This window comes from Symphodus melops (assembly GCF_947650265.1).
Source record: "Symphodus melops genome assembly, chromosome: 10".
NCBI classification, from domain to species: Eukaryota; Metazoa; Chordata; class Actinopteri; order Labriformes; family Labridae; genus Symphodus; species Symphodus melops.
Window position 1 is genome coordinate 14372509 of NC_136700.1, and position 15770 is coordinate 14388278.

Consider the following 15770-nt stretch of genomic DNA (forward strand, 5'->3'; position numbering starts at 1 on the left):
TGTTCATGAGGTGATTATTATTCTTAAACAACTCAAGCTCATCACGTTTGTGTTTCTCAGGAGTATTGTGGAACAGTTGAAGCGATGTCAGTGTGCCGGCCTCCCTCTGCCCGAATTGCCGGAGAAATACAGAATCTGCTTGGCTGCACCGTTACCTGCGCACAGAAGAGGTGTGTTTGTAGTTTCCAGAAACACTGTATGTCTTTTCTTATGCTGCAGTGTGTGAATGATGCTTGTGGACAAACAAAATGGACCAACAACTGAGTTTGTTTGAGGATGTTTGAGCTTGTGCTTGCAGAGGAGCAGAGAGGTGGGAGAACGTGGGAGACAAAATAACAAACGAAAGGAGGTAGAGAGAGAAGTAGCGAACAAGAGGCGATGATTGTAGGGGGAGAGGTATAGAGCTATGTGGGAAGTGGAATTGGCACAGATCCCGAAAAAAAAGCAATGACAGGTCTGCAGTGAGGAAAAAGGGACAAATTGAATTCAGTCGATGAATAGACTGGATTCCTTTTCAAATTGATGTTTTTATATGAAGTGGAATTGAGAGAAGAACCTGGACATAAAAAGTAATCAGAGAGACATTCTCAGGCACACATGCATAACGGCTCTGCACTCTGTGGATCGATAAATTCTGCTGAACATTTAATGACACTGCAGAAAATGAAAGTTTGTTTACCACTGTGGTAAACACATCAACCAGTTTGTTGTTCTGCTGTTCTCACATGCAGGAAACTTACTGTGTCCATAAACATCTGCTGTTGCTATCTGCTCGACTTCTATTAGAATAATACATGAAAGGGAAGAATAAACCGTGTTTTCTGAGGAAATTAGGTTAATTTATTTTCATGGTCATGTCAATGCGTTTCTTTTCTGACAGTGTTACAACGCTGAGAAAAAAACAAATAGGTTGAAGAGCGAGACAGAATTAAAGAGATGGAAAATTAAATGATGGGGATGAAAGGACTATGAGTCATTTTTGTCAGCGTCATTCAAGATGTCTTATGAATGCTTTTATCTTCTTTTCCCTTTCTTTCTTTTAGCTGTTGTCATTCCCATCCTAGACCAGGAGAGGAACAAAGCCATTGCTGTCTTATTGGTATGTCCTTGCATCAATTGACCTCAAGCCTCAGTAAATCTATTTATGGGGGAAACACTGACCACTGACAATGTTATAACCCCCTCTATAAAAAGTAGATATTATCCCATCTGACACACGTGGTTTCATCCACTGTCATTCACCATTCAGAATTTAATTGACCCCAACAAAGACTGCAAATCCTTTCACGGTCAAGACAGTTTACCTAACTCTGTGTGTGTGTGTGTGTGTGTGTGTGTGTGTGTGTGTGTGTGTGTGTGTGTGTGTGTGTGTGTGTGTGTGTGTGTGTGTGTGTGTGTGTGTGTGTGTGTGTGTGTGTGTGTGTGTGTGTGTGTGTGTGTATTTGTTTTGCAGGTAGGCTGTAGTCCACTCTCTGATCAGGATGAAGTGCATCTCAACATCCTGGAAAAACATGTAAGCTCTCTTTTTCTATCGATCTTTTTTGGTCACATTAAGTTTGGCAGTTACTGTAAGAACTCGCTCTTTGTTTAACCAACACATATCGGCACAGGGCCACCATCAGGGTGGTTTACACAAGCAGCAAATACAACCTGTATTTACTCTGCAAGATGTTATCTCCATGTATTAACCAATAGAAACATGTTTTATAGATGGCCAGCCAGCCAGTAAATAATGCTTCACCTTGTGAAAACAAAGAATTATGCTTATCAACTATTTTCAAAGTTACATAAAGAAACTGATCTTTGCAACTCATGTGTGATGATAGAAGAGGTTACTATTCATTTTCATAAAACATAAAAAGCTTGGACTAAATGTTGATCAAATTTAACAGTATCTGGTTGGATTTTTTTTTTCTCCCTTGTTTCTGGGCATTTGGATGATGTCAAGGCCTCGGTAGCATGTGTGCGAGTCCGGGCTGTTCAGTTGTCCTACCAGAGGCCCCCTCCCAGCCCCTCTCCCATACAGTCCCACAATGCACTGCTGAATCTCAACGACTCAGACCAGGACTACTGCGAGCTGGACCGTAACATCCTACAACTCTGTGGTATGCACACGCACACACAAACATCAAGGCGTATGTGAGGTGAAGTATGGTAATGGGAGTAGCCCATCTGGATACAAAGCTCTATGAATATAAATGATGGACCCTGACAGTGGCATGAGGAAAATGTGACTGTGTAATAACGCTTAGGAAAAACACAGTTTAAAATCTCATGCATAATGGAAGTGAACTTGCTAATGCCATTCCTGTGCACACACTTAAACATCGTTTTTCTTTACTCCCTGTTATCTCTCAGCAAACATGAGCTGCCTTCAGTCTCTCTGCCTTCATATCCGACTTTTTGCCTCGGGATTCATCTACAGTCCACACAGCCCTCATCTGTTGTCTTGTCTTGATTATTAGTCCCTCTGTTAGCTGGTTCCTGTTCACCCTTCTCCGACCTCGCTGTCTCAACGCATCCCTCCATGGATTGCTTTCTGTCCACATCTGTACATGCTCTGCATCCTCTGTCTTCCTTAACGACAATGTGCCCTCGCTGCGCTCCGTTTTTTTTTCCCCACCACTCACTTCCTCTTTTTTTTTCTCTTTTAGGTGAGCTCTTTGACCTTGATGCAGCCTCCCTTCAGCTCAAAGTCATCAATTATGTAAGTGGTTGAGATCACTCATCACTCTCCTTCGCACACACAGACACGGAGCTAAAGACATAACGTACATACAAAGTATAAAATCCTTCCAAGTGACTTCTTCCCCTCGACCTGTCATTACCCATACCTGAGGCGTTGTATCTTCATCCCCACAGTATGCCTCTCTTCTTTGCTCTATCTCTCTCTTTCTATTTCAGTACAATCTGTGAGTGAGCTACAGGTGCAGAAAAACTGACAACAATGTAAATATATGCAATTATTCATCGATAAAGACAACAGAAGATTAATAGCAATATTATGGAAGCGATGACAGAGATTTGAAGGTCAAACAGCATCAAAGGGACAAACAGTACAACAGTCCAACAGTGCTTCAGAGTAGTCTTATAGTACTTGAGAACATTTTTTGCCGTACTTGCATGAAGGACATTTTTTGTATTTTCTCTGCAGTGTTTTTTTTTTTTTATAAAGCAGCATTTTATAGGCTAAAGGATAAGATGTTTGTGATGGAAGTGATCAGCAGTTTTTAAGTCTACATACCATTGTAAGTAGTAAGAAACAGCCCTTAAATAAGTTATGTGAAGGATATTTGTCCTCTGATATCACGGCTCATTATTTACCATATTTTCAATAATTATTAATAATAAAAATGACTCAGTTCTTAAACGTTTGACTCCTTTTAATTAATGACTTAATTAAAGAGAGTCTGTTGTATAATCAGCATGTCATTTCTGCCTCACTCTTGTTCCTACTTTGTTTTCTTTCAACATCATAAAACAACCTTAATTATTCACTTAATGGCCTGTTAATCATCAGTGTCCAACTGGAGAGAGAGAGTCTTTGGGAATAATGTTGTACAGCATGCTGACACATTAAGAATTCATTTTGAAATGTGTGACATTAAAACAATTATCACACATCAGAAATGCCCTTGCACCTGTGCTACACATGCTCTGCATGACTAGATCAGTGAGGTCAAACAACAACCCTGCAGCAGTGCAGGCTGCATGTAAACATCTGTAAACCTTGAGTCTGTGCTATTTTTTCTGCATCTGAAGATGAGCAGGGAGAAAAGATGTAGCAGTGCAAAAGGCTGCTGGCGCTTGAGGATATATTTTTGAATCCAACATTTTGCCTATTTATTGTTGAAAAAGCGAGGGTGCAGGAGGAGGAGCAGAAGACCAGGGAGGGAGGAAGAGGAGCAAGAGATTGTTGCTTGTGAAGAATCATCAGTTTGGTGTGAAGAGCTTTGGGCGGCTCTTATGGGATTAAGTACATTTGGGAAAATGGGGTTGAAGAGCTTATTATTATATATGAGTGCAGCGACATGCTTTACGTGAGTGTGTGTGTGTGTGTGTGTGTGTGTGTGTGTGTGTGTGTGTGTGTGTGTGTGTGTGTGTGTGTGTGTGTGTGTGTGTGTGTGAGGAGGGGAGTGTGTTGGCAGTGCATGGTGTTTATCCTCATCCTGCTTGTTCTCCATCCAGCTTTTTGGATTACAGAGAAAAATGTCATACGAGGAAATGCTGCTCCTTTAACTATTTGTGGGTTTGAGCGTTTGTGTGGTTGTGTACGTGAAATTAAGTATTTTATTCTGAACATAGTGTGTGTTTTCACTTAAGGGACAATAGATGAATGTGAATGAATTGTTTTCCATCACAGATATGGGTTTTACTAATGCAGGTCTTACTGAGCACAGAATCTGAACATACACACCTTCAATTTTACTATTGAAACTTTACACAGAGAAAGATTTATACACAATACCTACTGGATTTATGAATTTTAATGGTTTAAAATGAGAGAATGCTTCACATTTATAGAAACACATTGATCTTAAGGTAAAATTAGAGTTTTCTGTTTTTAAAGAAAAATTGAATATTTAGACAATATGATCACGAATGACATTTTATTAAACATGCATACTTATAGGACTTTATGATCATTAACTTTTTCAAATACCGTTGACTAAATTATCTTAGCACAATTATCTCCAGTTAAAGCGTGAACACTTTGAAATGACTTTCAGATTGTATTACACAAGATATTTCATTTATGTTTTATGCAAATAACAGTAATGTGTTTTACGCTAAGTGTTGTTTGACGCCCCTGCAGGGAAATGAAGATAATGTGAGTACAACAAGTCTGTGTTGTGTTTTTTTTTCTTTCAGCTCCAGCAGCAGACTCACTCGCAATGTTGTTGTTTGCTGCTAGTGTCCGAGGACAACCACCAGCTTTTCTGCCAGGTACACAGTAGCTGTTTTCTTTTCAGTAATAGTTCATTCATCAAAAGGTATAACAGAAATGTACAATGGAATAACCCTGGCGTTCGACCTCTGTCACCTTTAGGTAGTTGGAGACAAAGTCCTGGAGGAGGAGATTAGCTTCCCGGTGAGGCCAACTAACACCCTCATACCGTCATTATGTCAGTTTGTGTTACTTTTCCCCTGTTAAGTAATTAGCCCTTTTGTTTTATTCCTTTACTTGTTTCATCATTCCTTTATGCAGCCACTTGTGTTTCTCACACTGGGGGCAATAAAGTGGTCCCCTAAAAAGAATGCAAGGAGGTATTTTGTAGTTTCTAACAAGCATAAGTGTTGTAACCCTGTGTGTTGCTTTCTTTGACTGACACTATAGAGCAAACCTCCCACGAGTAATCTTTCATAATCCCTGGCAGAGGTTGTAATTAAGAAATTTGGGCATAATCACGTCTTCTGGGTTGCTTTAAGTCCCCTGTATCCCTGCTTGTAGTGCAGACATAGCATTTTTAAAAGGCTTTCCATTATGGAGGGAATAGACTGTCTACTCAAGGTTTAATGATGTGTGAAATCTTGATAATAGTTGGTGTCTTGAAATATTGTGACACAAAAAAAACTTTTCAGATGTCCTATTTGTGCTAATTTAACAAGTGAGGTAATAGACCGCTCTTAGAGAAAACATGTAAAGATATGTTGTATGTTGTTCTTCTTTTCTCTTACACTCATTACAAAGTTTTTCTTTACCTCCCTCAATTATCTTTTCATCTCTTTCCCTGTCTCTGCTCTGTTCAGCTGATGTTTGGACGCTTCGGACAGGTTGTAGAGAAGAAGAAGTCCATCACTCTGCAGGACATCAGTGCTGTAAGAAAAACAATGTATTCATTTCTTATCTATCTGCAGTGCCTATATGTCTTTTTTACCATTTTCTTACTGATAAGGTTTTCCTGCCTTTCTTCCTCATAGGAGGAGCGAAGGCAGCTGTCCAGTATGCTGGGCTGTGAGATCTCCTCCATGCTATGTGTACCAGTGGTCAGCAGGGCCACCGGTCAGGTGGTGGCGCTAGCGTGTGCCTTCAACAAGCAGGGCGGGCAGAGGTATGTTTATAAACACAGTGCTCATACTGTACTTTCCTGATTAGTTTTTTTTGTACATCCAGTAAAATTCTAAAAAAAAAAAAATTCTCAATTTTTTTTTGGTCGATGCCAAAGGAGCTGAAGGGTGTTTAAAATTTTGGAATGTCACTGTGAAGATGATTTGGCTTTTCTTAAATCCTGCTGACTCATGCTACATTCAAAGATTTATCTGGTAGCAGCTTACAGTAATGTTGGGATGGATAACCTGATTGGTTGAGCTTGGCAGTCATTGGTGCAGATTTGTAGAGTTTAGAGCAGCGGAGAGTGAGCTGCTGTTTCTCGTGAAATCTGTTGCTAACCAACAGGATGTGCTACTTGCTCCATCACAGAAGGCTTTGTACCCTGTGTCAAATCTCCCAATCTGGGTTTGTGTGCGTGTTTGTGTGTGACCATGCAGATGGCAATGTGATGATCTCGCGTCAGGTCAGGAATTCTAGCAGCTGATGGCTTGGATGCAAAGTTTGTCCCCATGTATTGGCCTGTGTGTGTGTGTGTGTGTGTGTGTGTGTGTGTGTGTGTGTGTGTCAATGTGTGTGTGTGTGCGTGTGTGTGTGTGTGTGTGTGTGTGTATGTGTGTTTGTGTTTGTTGCCAAGAGCAATGCTGATATCACCTGAAGCAACAATGAAAGTTGAAATTTTCTTAAGCTGAATCTGTGTCTGTGAATTTGTTTAAAAAACGGTTATCTTTCTATTTATCAATCCTGCTCATCACTGTAATCCCTCTGCTTTGCATGCTTTCTCTCTCTCTCTCTCTCTCTCTCTCTCTCTCTCTCTCTCTCTCTCTCTCTCTCTCTCTCTCTCTCTCTCTCTCTCTCTCTCTCTCTCTCTCTCTCTATCTGGGATCATGTCCTATGATTTTGCCCTCTGCGAGTTGCAATGATGGCAGAGCTGGCATCTCATTACCATGGTAACAGCAGTCGGATTATTGTTGCAACAGTGCTTAAAATGTGATAAATCTCTCTTTCGCTCCGAGCACAGTGATTGGACGGTCAAATATCTGAAACATAACACTCCTTATTAGAAGGATTGCATTCATGCGCATGTTATTTTATTTCTCCTCTCTGTCTGGCCTCGTAAAAATGATACCTAGCCTACGAAGCAGGTGCATGAACAAACACAGATTGTGATGTGAGTAACAGGTGAATAAGCAATTGTTGTTGCCAGAAGACAAAAACATTCCCAACTGAATCTTGCTTCATGCAAAGAGCTTCTTGAGACTGCACTGTTTGGTGTTCGATCAATAAGTAGAAGTTTTCTTTAGATGATGTACAAACTAAAAAGTTAAGATGGTATGTAACACTTGTAATAGCTGAAGAAAATACACTTGCTACAGTTTTATGTACAAAATAAAGTTGGCACTGTTATTTATCTTTAATGTGGAGCTTTAAATAAACAGCCAGTTATTTCAGCATCATGCAAGGATGTATGTATTCTAGAAGAATGTCACTTTCTTACTTTGTGTATCTAACTTCAGGTCCTAGGGAAATGAGCACCTGCTGTTTTTCATTTCAGATTCAAATAAGGAGACTATTTTATTTTGTCACTGCAAATAACTAGCTGGTACTATGAAGCATTATTATCCAGCTTGACTCATATACTCCCTGCTGCATGTCACTCACAGAGGATTTGTTCCGCTGGTGGGAGAGTGAACATAATTGCCCTTTAACTGCGTTTCCCACGCCTCTCCCAAGCTTGGTCAAAATCCGTCCTTCTTTTGCTAGGATACCTGGAAGTCTGAGCTCAGAAGCATAAAGCCCTTGAGCTACTCACCTCTCCTCACATCCACACAATAATGTGCCACTGCCCTCTATAGGCAACAAGGCATAACTGCAGACAATTACTGGCATGACTGAGGTCAATGTGGATAATTTAATTCATCTGTCTTCATTTGGCAGCTTAATGCTGTCAAGTTATCACATCATTTAATTTTAAAGGAGAGTGATGGACACATTCAGAACCTGCAGGAAGCCAGAGTGTTGTTCTGTTTCCAATAGTTTAGGCATAATATTCTTCCCCAAATTCACTTTAAAACTATTCTTGTCATTTTTTCCTCATTAACTATAGCGCTCACTTTTCTTTAAGGGCTTCAACTGAGGTCTTTTTTCAATAAGTCAACGAAGCAAGTTCTCTGAATAATACATGAATATTTCAATCTTTAAAGAGTTGCATCAATAGAAGTTCTTTTATACTTAGGCCTTAATCAAAGTGTTTTGTATTTGCAGTAACAACAATAAACATGTGTGTGTTTCACTTAAGTTTTGGATTTAATATGTGAATATGGATTTCCAAATATCAATTATGTAAAAAGTTGCAGAATCATTTTTTGACACCTTAATGTGTGTGTGTGTGTGTGTGTGTGTGTGTGTGTGTGTGTGTGTGTGTGTGTGTGTGTTTTACTTCCCCACTGCAGACACACAGAGGCAGATGAGCATGCAATCCAGCATTGTTTCTGCTACACTTCAACAGTCCTCACATCAACTTTGGCCTTCCAAAAAGAACAGAAACTGAAAGTGGAGTGCCAGGTACTAAACATGCAAACACAAACACACCCGCTCAAGTGCTGTGCATCACTTTCCATAAATATGCAGTACATGTAGCTTCCTTTTGAAGACCTTTTTCACTGTTTCTCCACATAGGCGCTCTTACAAGTGGCCAAGAATCTCTTTACACACTTAGGTAAGATTTCCTCCTCTGTCTGTCTGTCTGTCTGTCTGTCTGTCTGTCTGTCTGTCTGTCTGTCTGTCTGGTGAAAAGGACATTGTTGAACAATTTGTGTTAATGTTTGTGATTAAAGTGACCGCCAAGTGAAACAAATGGCGCACATAATTGAATAGGAAATTATCAGCCTTAAAGGTGCTTACAGCCCAGATCGTAACCATAAACTCAAAAGGGCATGAGGAACGATGGCTCCACCTCTCTATCCTATTATTACAAGGAGGCATTCAGATTCTTATCTTACAGTGAGCACCGACAGTAGAAGAAGTCATTGATGATTCATCAGGATGTGCTCAAAAAATTGATTCGCATGTAAAACAAATTGCCTCTCTCTGTACAGGTCGCTTGACTGACTTGATTACAAAAGCTCTTATCAGCATGTGCAGCTGATCCACTGATGCTCACTGTGTGATCTGTGTTTCTGTCTTCATGGGCTTATTGCTGTATTCCTTTAATTTCCTCTGCTTTTGCTTTATTTCCTCTCTCATCCCCCTCTCTCTCTGTCTCTCTAATTCTTTCAGATGATGTGTCGGTGCTGTTACAGGAAATTATAGTGGAGGCCAGGAACCTCAGTGATGCAGAGATGTAAGCCCTCAGATACATCTTAAAAGGGATTTTTCTACGTGTGTTTGAAAGAGACTGTGTGTGTGCTTGTGTGTGTGTGTGTGTCTTTATCTGCATTTTTAAAGGCTTACTTGGCAATTTGCTCCTGACTGACTTGTTGAATTTTAATTAGGATTATAACATGACCTGAGATGAAATGAGTTAAAACAATCTAATTTTCCCTTCTATGCTCAGTTCTCTGTTGTCTCTCTAAATCTTCAGCTGTTCGGTGTTCCTGCTGGATCGTGTCAGTCATGAGTTGGTGGCGAAGGTGTTTGATGGCGGTGTGGTCAGTGACGAAGAGGTACGGTACATCAGACAAGAATGCTTTTAACCTGTATATGCTGCTTGTTTTCCATAATATCAAGGTGCATGCTGGGTCTCTCATGTGACCTTTTGGAGAAACTTAATGCATTTTTGACAGTTGACAGAAAGGAGATACAGGAAATGACATCAATAAAGGTCCTTAATCAGACTATAATGAAGAAAGTTTCAAAGCAACCAATGATTCCATAAAAACAAAAAAGTAAACCATTTGAACAGACAAGACCAGGACTCCAGTCAATTTTAGTATGCTTGCTTTACTCTTCCATCTGAATCCACTGTCAACAATTACCGTAAATTCCGGACTATAAGCCGCTACTTTTTTCTCACACTTCGAGCACTGCGGCTTCTACTCCGGTGCGGCTAATGCATGGATTTTTTATGGGGGACAATGAGCTTCTGCCGCAAAAACATTTGACTTCGTCACGTCGGATCTTAATATCAGTCATTTTGCGCTTCATGCACGCACCCTCATCATGGAAAACACACGGAGAAATACATATGATGCAGCTTTCAAGTTAAAGGCGATCGACCTGGCTGTCAAAGAAGCTAACAGAGCTGCTGCACGTTAAGATGACACTGACAGCGACAACAGAGACTGAGGAAGTGAGTAATGAAGTCATTCTGAGGCAGTGAATGGATGGACTTTTTCTTGTGAAATATATTACGGTCATCTTTTTCATCAGCCGTGTTACAGACACCGTCGGCTAGGCTTCGTATTGTAACGGTTCATGTTGTAAAGTCAGTAGTTGATAATGTGTTCATAATTCCGATTATGTGGAGAGTCAGTGAATGCACCAGCGCGAACGTGTTGAGTGGCTGTATGAGAGAACGCTGGAGGAGAGAGTTGGATTGTTACGGCAAGTTATGTGTTGCTCTCTGCTGTAAACGGCGTGGTCACGGCCGACAGTGATCGGGTTATTAAAATCTGTTATTTGAACGCTCTGGTCGTCCTTTAACGTCCGTACGGACGCTACAGTATTTGCGGATGTTACCGGTAGCCTACGTCTGTGTAAATAGCTCTTGTTATAGCGTGGACACCTGCGGCTTATAATCAAGTGCGGCTTATATATGTACAAATACATTTATTTACTTATTTTTAGCCGGTGCGGCTTATATCCAGGTGCGCTCAATAGTACGGAATTTACGGTAATTTAAGCAAAAGCTTTAAAAAATAGTGTCTTGAAATAACATTAGTTAATGAGTGTGTTTGTGTGTCGAGCAGAAAGAGTTCCGTATTCCAGCAGACCAGGGCATTGCAGGTCACGTAGCCACCACTGGTCAGATCTTGAACATTAAGGACGCCTACTCCCACCCTCTATTCTACCGTGGGGTGGACGACAGCACAGGCTTCAGGACGCGCAACATCCTCTGCTTCCCCATCAAAGACGAGAATAATGGTAGGAGCAATGACACGCACAAAAAAAGCATTCATAAGCTGTTGAATATTGTGATTGAATGTAATGTGTAGAATACTGTCAATAGTACAGCTCTGTTAGTCCAATTCAAAGTGCTCTTCAAGTGACCAAAAAGCCAATAATAAGAGAACAAATACCAAAACAGAATTTGGAGACTACTGCACTAAAACAAAAGAAACTATGAAACAGTAAAACACAAGAAATTAGATGAATAGAATATTATACAATATATTCATATTGTCCCACAAAGGCACAAATAATGCCATAGCAATGCGACTGATGATATATAACTGGACAATATTCACTTCTCTACAATGTCAGGTTTAGTTTAATGGTTTATCTACTGTGTAAACATACTTGCCTGTCCTGCTTTAAAAAGAAAAGCTTCCTTCCTGCACAGCTTCTAATAATAACAGAAAGATACACCACATCCTTTACGGCCAAATGTTAGAGTGCTGCAATCAAAGCAGAGAAACGTACGATTCTCTGTGATTTATCTCTATATCACAAACTGTCTGAAGACTAAAAGTTTCAATTTAGATTTTTTAATGTGTAATTAGTTTTAGCTGCAGTGTGAAAGTAATTGCAGTCAGCAGACCTATTTCATTCGTGTCTGTCCTGCACCTCCGACTGTTGCATTGCCTTTCTTGTCCTTGACTCTTATCTTTAATTTTTCTTCATAATCAACTTTCTCCCCCTCCCTCACGCTGTCTATCCATTCCTCTTTCATTTCGTTCCTCACTTTCCTTTTCTCATTCCTCTCCTCTCTCCTTCCTTCTTCTTCCAGAGGTGATCGGGGTTGCTGAGTTGGTGAATAAAATGAACGGCCCATGGTTTAACCGTTTTGACGAAGACCTGGCCACAGCGTTCTCCATCTACTGTGGAATCAGCATCGCCCACGTAAGTCTATACTCCCATTTAAATAACTGAATCTCTTTAAACTTTACATTTACTTACAACCTCTTTCTTATTTATTATTTGCTGTCATCACAACAGTACAAGTAGACAAAAACAATGATTTAAGTTTCACATCTACACAATTTCTAGCCAAACCTAATCATTTGTGAATTATCAACTTCACACTTTATGATAGAATCAGCTTCTTAACTCCTTTCTATATTTCTATCAGCAGCATAAAACATGCCTTTCTTAATGTGCACATTCATCGTTATGCTCACTAAATGCTCATTAACTCAGCTTCATTTCAGACATATCTCCCAAAAAATGCTATTTATTATAATGTCACCTCTGCTTGCCCCTTTATGGTCATTATTTTAATTGGACTCCGCAGAGAGGAATAAAATCAAGCATGTGAAGTGCATCCATCATTAGGAGTCCTCCTTAAAATAGTGTGGTAGTTCTGTGGTTGGTGCTCTAAGAGACATCGATCCTCTCTGGAAAAGTGGAATCAGTTAAGCTGGAGCGAAAAGCAGAGGAGGAAAAAAAAAGTCTCGAGGGAAATTTAGAGATTCAACCTTTGATGGCACTGAGTGGCTTTTATGGAGGAGTTCATAGGCATCGTATATGACTGCTGCAAATCCATTAACACATATTCAGCTGTACTCTTGTGAATGCAGCTCGCAAAGAAGACTTGATATTTGTAAGAGAGAGAGGGCTTCACCGTATTTTATGAAATATGAAGGATTTTCAGGCCTTTCATGTTTGAAAATCACAATCTGCAAGAAAAATCTTTATTCGTGTCGCTCGAAAGAGGTTTCATGGAATCTGATATTTAAAGTTTCAGAATATTTCAGCCCCCTTTTTATCGTAGTTAAAATATTGATTTAATTGCTTCACTCTGTAACTGGACTGATTCTCTCCCTTTAACAAGGCCCTCCGGCTGTTATGCAGTTTATTTGAGTACCCTAAAAAATTTAAACATGAACTCAATTCATAAATAACTTATATGGTGGGTTGTTCAGATGATATTACACGATTGCAACAGATTGTTGTGCAAATTGTGCATAAGAAGTTGAGCTTCAAGAAACACATGAAGAAAAAGATCTGCTAATACAGAACGTCACAAATGAAAGCTGTGAGGCTTTTTTAATCAACACTTCCTACTCACCTTCATGCAGGGGAGCTCTTGTAGTGTTTGACCTTTGCATCACTGCAGGTACTCGATAGTTATCGACAAACTATAACCGTACTTTAAAAAAATAATTGCCCTCTAAGCATCTTATTAGTCATTTCAAATGACCGAGTGCATTATTTATCTGTGCTTACTTCAGTGTGTTGAAAGCAGCTGAAAAGTCTATACAGTACCTCATATCAAGAAATGTATATATTGAATGTCCATGGAATATATTGTTCAGTTCTTTTTTTTTGTTTTCTCCTGAGTGTACTGGACGCAGGTAGATTATTGATAATTTGTCTCTGTAAATGCTTTGATAGTGATTTAAAAGGACTAGATGTCAGGCATATTGTACATGTACATGTTTAATTTGGACAAATGTTTACTGGCTCCTCTTGTTATTTCTAACGCTTTATACTCATGTATGTAGTCTTGTATAATGTTTCCATTTATGGCTGCTCAATGTTTGTTGAAAATGTTTGACTTTGCTCCAGCCTGTCTTGGCAGGACACTCTTGGAAAAGACATTTTTAATCTAAACAAGACAAAGTTTGTGATTTGTCATGTGATTTTTTTCCTATTTTTTGGAGATTGTCACATAAAATGTTACATTGCTTAAACTCAACTTCTTTTGGATGCCACCAATTCAAAACATTTGAATGACGTAGGTAACATTGTAAACTATGCACATATATAGAAAATAGTGTCTGTCCTACCACTGCATCTGTAACTGAACTAAAGTAGTCAGGTATCTATGACAATACAAATAAAATATAATGTTTATTTCTCCAGTCTCTGCTCTACAAGAAGGTCCATGAAGCCCAGTTCAGATCCCACCTTGCCAATGAAATGATGATGTACCATATGAAGGTGAAACCTTAATTTTTCATCTCACACACTCTTGCACACAGACATGTTGTGTTTACTGACACTGTCAATATTTTTCACTCAATATGATTCAGTATGTGTACGTTGCAGGTATCAGAGGAAGAGGTGTCTAAGCTGCTGGTGACGGGGATCCAGCCTGTGAGAGAGATCCACCCATGCTTTGCTGAGTTCACATACACGCCGCGCTCGCTGCTGGATGACACCACGCCTTTGGTAAGAGATGGAGGATTAGAGAAAAAGAGACACACACACACGTTGAATTATAATAACAGGTGATTTTGTTGTCTATCTGCAGGGCATCCTCAGCATGTTTGAAGATATGGGCTTCATCAACACATACAAAATTGACCTGCATACTCTCGCCAGGTCTGACTACACCATCAATGCATAATCCTGTATCTTAGACTGTGTGTAGGTGTCCTCCTGGTTCTTTGGAGTAAGACGCAGTTAGATAGGATAATTGATCAGGATTTTATTTTTACTCTTGGATTTAAGGATACTAAACTCTTTTTTTTTTTTTCTTCTTTTTTTTTCTCAATGACCCTTATGTCTTTTAATAGTCTGATTTCAGTATTGGTGACTGGGTAAGCGCTTTCAAGAGTGAAGCCGAACGCAGCTTCTGAGAGTCCTAAGTGCTTTTTAATTGTAATTTCCATTGTACACATCAGTCAATTATGAGAGGCCCAGACCCTACGACTATAGAGAGAGAGATGTAATCAACAAAACATTTGTGTCTTCTGTGAGAAGTTTTAAACTATGTTTTGACAGAGACTGACACGCATACTGATAGTATTAATAGCACTAATAGCCAGAAGACCTTCGATTTCTATATTGTTTAATGTAATAAAGGTCTTTAGGAACGGGTGTAATTTTATTACAGGTCTATTTTATTTTACAGTCTAAATTATTTCTTTACTTCTGTACTGTGTTTTTGAGCAACGGTAACAACCGAATTTCCCCCTGGGATTAATTAAAGTATTTCTGATTCTGAAGTGGTTTCTGCATTTTACTCAGAGTAGCTTTATTCTAGGTCATGGTTTGTTGCTACTCCATCAGTTCTGCATCAACATGTTGATACAGAGACATTTTCTAATGTTTTCACTTAAACAAATGCTATAGTAAATAAGCTCACTTGCATGGCTGCATGTGTCACAAGTTGCAGTCTGTGTCTCAGATGGTAACTGTTTTTGTGCTTTACTGTCAGGTTCTGTCTGATGGTGAAGAAAGGCTACAGAGACCCTCCTTACCACAACTGGACCCATGCCTTCTCCGTGTCACACTTCTGCTACCTGCTCTACAAAAACCTAGGGCTGACCAACTACCTCGAGTAAGTATTAAAACTATTTTGGATGGTTTCTGAGTGAAACACCAAACAAATTGAATGTCCCGAGTCACTTAAATGATTCAAAGTGAAAGTGTTCCCATTTTTTTCACTGCTCTCTCCTCTCTTTCTAGGGATATTGAGATTTTAGCTCTCTTTGTCTCCTGTATGTGCCATGACCTGGATCACCGTGGCACCAACAATTCTTTTCAAGTCGCCTCGGTGAGAGCACATTTTCTGCTTTCCCGGAGACTAAAAAAAACATTAAACCTCCTGAACACGTACAGTGCAATAGAGCAGCACTTCACCTTGACTTTAAATATGCAAACTCAAATC

General features: G+C 39.6%; 1 protein-coding gene across 2 annotated transcripts in view; it reads left to right on the plus strand.

Moving 5' to 3' along the window:
• Positions 1–15770, plus strand: part of pde2a (phosphodiesterase 2A) — a 138982-nt gene that overhangs the window by 116090 nt on the left and 7122 nt on the right. For both annotated transcript variants that reach the window (XM_079353914.1, XM_079353915.1), the window contains 20 exons: positions 61–170; positions 1044–1099; positions 1454–1513; positions 1949–2105; positions 2655–2707; positions 4873–4947; positions 5051–5092; positions 5752–5820; positions 5923–6053; positions 8503–8614; positions 8729–8768; positions 9329–9392; positions 9633–9714; positions 10960–11134; positions 11940–12052; positions 14018–14095; positions 14204–14326; positions 14409–14479; positions 15318–15440; positions 15569–15656. In XM_079353914.1, the coding sequence (XP_079210040.1) occupies positions 61–170; positions 1044–1099; positions 1454–1513; positions 1949–2105; positions 2655–2707; positions 4873–4947; positions 5051–5092; positions 5752–5820; positions 5923–6053; positions 8503–8614; positions 8729–8768; positions 9329–9392; positions 9633–9714; positions 10960–11134; positions 11940–12052; positions 14018–14095; positions 14204–14326; positions 14409–14479; positions 15318–15440; positions 15569–15656 (1822 nt within the window). The remainder of the gene's footprint in view (positions 1–60; positions 171–1043; positions 1100–1453; positions 1514–1948; positions 2106–2654; positions 2708–4872; positions 4948–5050; positions 5093–5751; positions 5821–5922; positions 6054–8502; positions 8615–8728; positions 8769–9328; positions 9393–9632; positions 9715–10959; positions 11135–11939; positions 12053–14017; positions 14096–14203; positions 14327–14408; positions 14480–15317; positions 15441–15568; positions 15657–15770) is intronic.